The sequence below is a fragment of the Lactuca sativa genome, chromosome 5 (assembly GCF_002870075.4).
Source record: "Lactuca sativa cultivar Salinas chromosome 5, Lsat_Salinas_v11, whole genome shotgun sequence".
NCBI lineage: Eukaryota > Viridiplantae > Streptophyta > Magnoliopsida > Asterales > Asteraceae > Lactuca > Lactuca sativa.
The window spans coordinates 338981678-338990914 of NC_056627.2; the positions used below are offsets into that span (position 1 = coordinate 338981678).

The window sequence follows — 9237 nt, forward strand, 5'->3', positions numbered from 1 at the left end:
CCTCCTAACAAACATGTCACATAAGTACAACATCAACATTTCTCTTTTTTTTTTACTTCCAACATTTCCAACCCACAACATATATAAATCCATCTATCTCAACACACATCTTCCAGTACAACTTTTAATGCATATGGTACAAATGGAAAGAAGAGTAGGAGCAGGAGACAATGTAAGCTGTTGGACACCCATCTTTCGCCAAACTCCAAGTAGAATTGTTAAAAAACCAAAACCAATTAAACCGACCGAACCGAATAAGATTTGTTTTATTTGGTTATCGGTTCAGTTTTTGGTTTAACTAGTTATCCGAAACCTTATTCAATTTGGTTTTTTGTTTCAAAATTTGATATTCAGTTTACCAATTAAACCAAATAAGGATATGTATACATTTTTAAAAAATTTAAATTTTAGTATTCTTTCCATAATAATATTATAGTCTGCGTCCATTATACGATATCTATTTTTTCTTCTATTCTATGGTTTAGAATTAGCGTTTCGTCTAACATGTAAAGGATTAAAAAACTCGAACTTTTTTTTAATTTTCATTCTATAAATCATGTTCTACTTAAATGCGTAATGATATTGTTTGGGGGCTTTTAATATCATTCGTGTTTATTTTATATATAATCGTAAGATTGTGGACAGATAAAGACAGGCGCAACATGCATACAAAAAGTTGAGTATCATACAAATGGATATATAATATTCATTGTTAGCTCTGAATTCTTATATTTTAAAAATGTTAGACATAAACTTATAATTATTTGCAAACAGTTCCTATACCACAATTTACAATCATCAATTCGTGTAAGTATGTGAACCAAACATTTATTTCGGGATTTATATATATGGGTGGTCCTTAGTTGGCACGGTTTGTCCACATGGCATCCATACGATGTTGATGTGGCATTTTTGTATAATAAAAAATTATATTTTTATAATTTATTATCATTATAAAATTATTCATTTCCAACTACTATTATTATTATCATGATTTAATAGAAAAATCCCAAAGATGTGATGTCGCTTGTAACATAGTTGTAAACTACTAGCGACTTGAGATGGATGTCGATGTGATGTGATGACAACTACATCACATAGTATAGTTTGTACCATAAATTATTGACAAATATATTATTTTTATATTTGGCTTTCTATGCAATTGGAAAATGATATCAATGATGCATCATTTGTTACATAGTTACAATTTAAACTTTATATTAACTTGTTACCAACTTACCACATGCGCATCAGTCTTCTTGCTATCATGGAATCATGAAATTCACACTTTTGCCAGATGCCTTGATGAAGATGATAAAAAAAAAAAATAACACTTATAAAAATTACAAAGTAAAAAAGAAAATCCATTATTAAGGTGTGAAAAACAAACATACCATGTAAGGATGCCTAAGTATATAGACACCATAGATGTTGGTTGTTGTATGGTGTTGAGAAAGTTGTAGCTGCACATGTGGAATATTTCTCCAACTCTCTCCAAGAGCAGGCTTCAAACTACCTCCTTCTCCACTAACCATATGATTTGTAACCTTTTAAATATGTAAAAAAAAAATTAATTAATTAAGGGACTTGATGGGAAAAGTCTTGTTGACTTTCTGTATTAAGTCAAAGTGAAGTTGCTGACTAAAACTGCGATGTTGTGTTGGTGTGATAAGTCCTTGAGAAGGTATCCAAGAGAAACCATTAATGCATGTCCTTGAGCATTACTGCCTCCTAGAATTGGAGCAATGAGTGATGATATTGAATCAATGATTATCAGCTCTGTTGACTTTTTCTGCATTAGGATATACTAGTAGTTTTTAAAACTTTTAATCATATAACAGAAATGAAATTTTTTAATAAATGGTGAAGAAAATGATATCAAACCTGAGATTGAGATTTTAAATTTAACTTTAGTTGATGAAGAAGGTCTAGCAGGGTATATATGTCAAATACCGCATGGCATTCTATGTGTCTCATTGCTTCTTCAACACCTCCATTCACCTAAACATATACAGTTTTTTTTTGTTTGATGTAAAATAATATATATTAAGTTACTAAAACACATTCTGAACAGTGAATTAGGGACCAAAAAGTATTAAAAAAAAAAAAAAAAAAAAAAAAATTGTTGGACAAAATCCAAAATATAACTACTCTATATAAACAACATTATTCACAGTAAATTACATTTTTGGCCCATGAATATACCAGATTTAGCAATTTTGGTCCCTGTGTTGTCTTAATTAACAACCTAGATGTCAAAACTTTGAAAATGACCATTTTGCCATTGGACCAAACCTGAAAAAAACCATACACTACAGGGACCAAATTTGTACGTTTTTCTTATACTTGAATTAAGGTTTATAACATTGCAAAAATGGTCATTTTTGAAAAACATCAACAGGTAAATTAGAAACTAAGAGAGTTACAAATTTGGTATCAATGGTCTACCTTTTTCTTGGGTTTGGTACAAGGGCAAAATGGTCATTTTAAAAAGTTGGACCACACAGGGAACAAATTTGCAAAAATCAGCTATACACAGGGACCAATAATGTAATTTACTCTATTATTCAAGTTATCTAGGATGCACCAAAAATTCACAAGGTCAAACTACACACCTTACTTTGGAGAAAAGAAGTAATTACAATAACCAAACAAAAAGGACAAAAACTTTAAAAAAAATACAATAAAAACAAAAATTACCTTATTCTCCTCTGAACCAGATATATGGGTAACCATTTGTTTAATCCGTGTAGGAGAAAACGAGTTTCCCGAGTCAAAAAAGACGACATTACCCTTCTTCAAAGCCACATTTGAAGCAACTTGAAAGCAAACCTATACAATTGTCCGAAATCATACTAACAATTTATCAGTTTCATGATAAACAGAATGAAAATATATATATATATATATATATATATATATATATATATATATATATATATATATATATATATATATATTAATATCTTTTTTGTAATGACATGGATTTAATTCTAACTTGTGTTTTTCCAGATGATGATGGGCCCACTAGCTCTGTTACATGTCCCTCACGCAATCCACCTTGGAGTAACACATCAAAGCTGGTACATTTATATTAACTCAATTAAATAAAAAAAAACATTATTATTAAATATTAATATTAATATATGTATATACCTTTCAGATCCTGTTGATATATAATGTTTATTCTGTTCTCTATCTTCCAATAACATCAAACCATTCATCCATGGTTGATGGTAGGTTTCAGTAATCAAGACAAGTTGGTTGATACCCTGTTGAAATGTAACATTAGTGTTAAGAGTTAAATGCAAGAAATAGCAATGTACTTTTGTTGATTTGTTTATATCCAATTATAGCAATGTAAGAATAAATATGGGGTTAATATGAAGAAAAAGCAATGTAGTTGCACTTTCTTTGATTTGTTTGATGTTTATCATAGCATCTTACTTTCATTTTTTATGATAAAAACATTTTACTTTGAAAAACTATGATGCATGGAAACTTCTCTAAGGTTGCCGTTTCCGTTTCCGAAACTCCATGGAAACGGATACTCCATGGAAACTCCTTGGAAACGTTTCCTGGAAGTATCGGATATCATGGAAACGTTTCTGCGAAGTTTCCTTAAAGTTTCGATGAAGTTTCCTAGCCGTTTCTATTTTATTTTAAGGTTTACATTGGCTTTTTAAGTTTAAATCCAAAAAAGACTAATGGGCTATTGTTTTTAAGGCTCAAAACGTATTTGGTATTCCCTTAAGTCTCTAACCGATCGTCAATCAAAGTCTCCCCTGTCGTGAGTCGTCTCTTGTTTTCTCGATCAAAGACGATTAGTCGATCACAATTCACTAGGATCGTCAATCATCATTCATCACCATTCTTGATTCTCTTAATTCCTAATCACATCATCGATTATGGCTTCTCAAGAAACACAAGGATCATCAACTACATCAATAGATCAACCTCCATTGCGGAACTTGACATCAATATATATATATATATATATATATATATATATATATATATATATATATATATATACACACACACACACACACACACAATTTTATATTGACGTATCTTTGCCGTATCCGTATCTTAATTTTTTGGGTTTTGCCGTTTCCCGTTTCCATTCCCTATCCGTTTCCCATTACCGTATCCGTTTCCGTGCAACTTAGTTGAAAAATATACCACTAATACAAAGCAATTTTCAGTGCTATAATAACAAAAACAAAAAAAACAGGTTGAAAGGACTATGCTCAAATGAGGCATATTTTCCAAAGTACAAAAACTTATTAAGAATGATATGAAAGTATATTGCTATTTCTTGCATTTAAACCTTAGATATAGAAGAAAAACAAACTTTAGCTAAAAATTAACCTGTTTTAATCTATCTGAATTAGAGAGTTTGTCTGCAGAAGCCATCAACATGGACACATCATGAACTAAGAAATCTTCAACTGTGGAAAGGAAAAACACTGAGTAGGTTCATCCTCCTGACAATTCTGATAAATTGTACATGTATATCAGACAGGTAAGAAGAATCTTTCAGGAACAGGATATTGTTAATTTGTTATGTTATGGAAGGATGATGAAAAGAGTTGCAAAAGTAAATAAAGAATGAACAAAATATGTATATCTTTAACCTAGAATTTCTATTTAATCCAATCAAGAATGATATCTACTTTCTCCTAATTCCTATCCACAGAGTTTCCTAAGTATGGGAATACTAATGTAGCTAAGGAAATACATATACGCCAATCCTCAAAGATCAAAAGAAGAAATTGCCAAATAATCCTATTCTAAAATGAACCTAAGGTAAGATCAAACCCATTTTTAAGGCCAATCCTCAAAAACTAAGCTCACATAAACTCGTAAAAACCTCCAATTATCATAATCCTAAGCCTATTAGTTCAGATTTTAACAGAAAAGTATGGGAGATTAAATCAGAGCCTAAATTAGTTTATAAAAAACGAACCAATCTAACTTACAACCAAACAACTGTCTAAAGTGATCCAACCTAAGGACACACACACGTATAACACGTCAAATGCAATAGACACAGCCTGCAATTACCAGTTAATTCATCTATAATCCGCTCGATAAAACCCTACTAGTATCTAATATCCACATACATACAACAAAAAGAACAGTTCATACGGAATCAAGAACATAATATCTGGATCGTGCGAAATAAAGAGAGGTTTATGAAGTTAGGGCTAGAAAATAAACGCAAGCAGTAAATGACTGAAAGTGTTTATAATTTACCGGAAAAAATGCCGCGAGATGCACAGAATTGAAGAAAGTTGGCGTCGATTATGTGATAGACCTCCTCCAGAGATTTCAATGCACCCATCTCTCCGTCGCCAACCAAGGCGTTTCGAACTAAGACCCCTACTGCTAAAATAAGTTCACCCCTTCCATAACAAACTGTACAAATTGCAAAATGTCAATTTAATTTAATTTTTTATTTTATTTATTTATTTATTTTTATTTTTGGCCAAAGGGCGCGTGCGTTGTTGAAAACTGTTTTCAGTTTTTTTTTTCTTTTTTTTGAGAAAAATTTACAGAAAAATGGTTTTTCTTTTCAGTAGAAAATTTATAAAAAATGAATTGGTTTTTTATTTATTTTCCATTTAAAAAATTTTGAAAATATGTTATTCATATGTATTTCTATCAGATTTTTTTTCAATTTTTTTATTTCAAATAATATAATATTTAATATATTTGAAAATAAAATAAAATAAACTTTTATGTTTAAATATATGGGGTAGGTAATGTAAGATATTTATAGAGAAAAAAAAAACATTATCTTAACTAGTTACATGATTTTCATTTTTTTTAAATATAAATGAGATTAATATTATATTCATTAAAAGTATCTTAAATATGATCATATGCGTTAACATCTTTGTGTCAAAAATCTTTCTCATTTCAAATTGACCATAGGCCACTTGATTAAAATTGGATATAAATCATGCAATTAAACATGGCTATGGAGATCAAGTCAAAGAAAGATTAGTAGAATATGAAATTAAACAACACTTCCATCCACTTTCGCCATGGAGACGATACCCCTAACTGTGCTTTTTTCCATGGATAAAAAAAATGAAAACCTCCCTATACATATAGAAAAATAGCAGAAACAACAGAGGCAAGAGAGAAATACTAGAAAATGGTGCAAAAAAACATCCTATTATCAGAAAAAACCAAACCAATCCAATCCAAAACACCAAAACTATTCGAAGCAACAATATCCATAAACCATAATCCAAAAATTATTAAGTAGTAATAATGCTAGCCATTATTCTACCAAAAAAAAAAAAAAAAAAAAAAAAAAAAAAAAAAAAAAAAACCTAAAAAGTAACACCCATAGCTTTCTCATTTCGATGGTGCAAAAAAGATTTCACTGTTCATCCTCTTGGAACGGAATGTCTTCTCCACATCAGCACTCACATTGAACGAAGCCTGCAACACCTCAGGTGACAACGCCTTCCACGCCGATGTTCTTCCAGCCATATGAGTGAATATCGGACTGCAATTTTTATAATTAAAAAAAAAAAAAACATTTAATACAATTTTCAATATATGAAGTGTCATGTGTCATGTCATGTATTTATGATGGATTGAAAGCTGAAAGACAAAAAACTTACTTGGGAGTAGAAATGATGGAAAACCATTCCAAGCCTTCATTATCAGAAATCTTGGAAACGACAAAGAACCTAGGAACAATGAACAACATCCCAGCCTTCACAGTAGTTTCAAGAACACGTTTCCCATCAACACCAACGACTTGAGCACGACCACTACCCCTCACAATGTAAGTCACTTGAAGAGCAGAATCACATGAGAATCCAGGAGAACACATTGCATTCCCATCCAACCTCACAAGATCAGCTCCTAATCCAACTTCACCAACCAAAGGCAAGTTCTTGGTGTTCAACACAACCACCCTACCACCACCCTTGATGTCGACATCCAATGGAGCTTCCAAACAGTTCAATGCCATTCCGGATCTGTGGTCTTTGTTTGGTTCTGGCATCTTGACTCCGGAATCGACTTTGATGATTCCGTTTCCGGTTTGGGAACCCACGAGGGATTTGGCGGTGGATTCGTCTACGTCCCATGCACGACAGACGAATTCCATTGAGAAACCGGTGAAGATGCCGTTGGATCCGGTTAGGAAGAAGTCGGTGAAGGATCCGGGTTTGTGGGCGGTTTTGGTGTCGCCTAAGAAGAGGACTTGGAGCTCTGTGTCTTCTTTGTTAAACCACCATGTGATTACACCGAAAGGGAGGGCTATGGTGTCGCCTGTTTTGATTGCTAGGACTTTCTCTTCTTTCTCAGGTAGAACGATGCCAGCGACTCCATTGCCTTTCAAAAGAAAATTAATTAATTGTATGTGTGTGAATCAAGAGTATGCAAACATAAAATGAAAGAAAGGATTAACTAATAAGAGTTGACTTTGATTACATTAAATAATAAGAAAGTAGAAGTCAATAGAAAAGTAAATACTATCCACTAATCGGGAATCAGAGATGCAGAGCAAGGTTGTGAGGGACATTTTAATAATTTTTCCAGATCTCTTTTGGATTGTCTCAATTTAAAATCGAAATCGTGTTTGATCGGATCATTAAACTATTGAAAAATAAGAAGATGATAACATTGGAGAAAGATCGAAACTATCATTTAGGTATCAAATAAACGTGAGTCTAGTGAATCAGCGTGAAGACAAAAGAAATATATCTAAATAAACAGGAATTCAGAAGTCAGAACGAAGAAATGATAGTATGATAGTAACAAATCTGGAAAATCTGTATTGTATCGAGTGTGTGGTTGTGTGTCGGTGGTGAATTCAGATCGACGTGATATCGATCTAACAGTACTAGGAATCAAGTTACTGATCAAAAACAGAAACTAAACAACTGCGATTAAAAAACCTAATCATGATCAAACAACAACAATCAACCGAATCAATCATCGTCAAACAAAATTCGAATGAATCAATAAAATAATTCAAATCACAGAACTGAAATCGGTACCTTGAAGAACGTAAGCAACCTTAGCAGAATCGGAATAGCGAGGGAGAGCAAGACCGCCTTTCTCAAGAAGAAGTTTACCAGCACCGATGTTACCTTGGCGGAGCATAGGGAGTTCATTGGGGCACCATGCATGATACGATCCTCCGGCACCTCCGTATGACTTCTTAGGCATTTTTGGTGACAAATCGATATCCATTTTCCGATACAGCAACAAGGATCACGATTCGAATTTTGATTGATTGTCGAAGAGAATTGGGATTATGAGATGAAAGCTTGGTGAAGGGAAGTGATCAGATGGTGCATTTATAGTGAAATGGGAGAGAGAGATTGTGTGTTTCTGTGTGTAACAAACTCGGATGAATAAACGGGGAATGTGGAAAATCGAGACTCAGTAAATAAAAATGATTTATTTTTAGAGTGTGTATATGGAGATAAAATCAATTCAAATTTTAACTAAAACGTTACATTCACTTATCCATATCCATATCCATATAAATAATTCAAATATTTCAAATTTTAAACTTTATCCATAAGTTAATCCAACTTTTCATAAATAAATAAATAAAAGTTATTCGTATAATTAATTTTTCTTATTTTTAAATTATAAAACTATAAAAATATATATTATATCAGAACAAACAAAATATTCGTTTAAATATAAAAAAAGAAAATGTATAAAACATGTGATAATAGTTTATTAAATTTATTAATAGATAACTTTAAAGAAAATAAAAATATAAAGCGGCCAACACGCCATGTGTCAATGGATGGAAATGGAATCTACCTAAAATTGGACAACGGTCCATTTTCTTTCTGTAACTGATTTTATTTTGTGGTATTGTATAATTGGCCATCATCAAGTAAATATATAGTAACTGATAAATTATGCTCAATTTATTAATTACTTTACAAACCATATAAGGAAAAAATTAAAGATTTTTCGAAAATGGTCATCATTCATCAAGTTTGCATATAAACCAACGAAGTTAGCAAAATATCTTCGAGACAATATATTTTGGTGATTTTTTATAAGATTGATTGCCATTTTCGTAGAACCAACATATTAAATTGGTGAATTCCACATTTTAAAGGTATAAAAATCATAAATTTTGTCCATCTAACTTTATTTTACAGTATAAAAAGATGAAATTCAAAACTTTCTCACTTATCACTTTTTCAAACCACCACCCACCACCATCAC

General features: G+C 31.6%; 2 protein-coding genes across 3 annotated transcripts; both read right to left on the bottom strand.

Moving 5' to 3' along the window:
- Positions 1–1101: 1101 nt before the first annotated feature.
- Positions 1102–5421, bottom strand: LOC111921053 (DNA repair protein RAD51 homolog 4). Of its 2 annotated transcripts, none has more exons than XM_023916641.3 (9): positions 5263–5421; positions 4375–4454; positions 3157–3272; positions 2999–3080; positions 2701–2832; positions 1885–2001; positions 1643–1792; positions 1395–1547; positions 1102–1301 (listed from the first exon to the last, which is right to left on the bottom strand). In XM_023916641.3, the coding sequence occupies exons 1-9, from the start codon at positions 5348–5350 to the stop codon at positions 1266–1268; spliced, it is 954 nt and encodes a 317-aa protein (XP_023772409.1). In that variant the 5' UTR covers positions 5351–5421; the 3' UTR covers positions 1102–1265. The 2 variants fall into 2 exon arrangements, with proteins under 2 accessions (XP_023772409.1, XP_023772411.1); XM_023916643.3 differs by having other exon boundaries at positions 4375–4499.
- Positions 5422–5996: 575 nt separating this feature from the next.
- On the bottom strand, positions 5997–8403 carry LOC111921054 (13S globulin seed storage protein). The gene is made up of 3 exons (XM_023916644.3): positions 8037–8403; positions 6648–7368; positions 5997–6529 (listed from the first exon to the last, which is right to left on the bottom strand). The coding sequence occupies exons 1-3, from the start codon at positions 8230–8232 to the stop codon at positions 6376–6378; spliced, it is 1071 nt and encodes a 356-aa protein (XP_023772412.1). The 5' UTR covers positions 8233–8403; the 3' UTR covers positions 5997–6375.
- Positions 8404–9237: the final 834 nt, after the last annotated feature.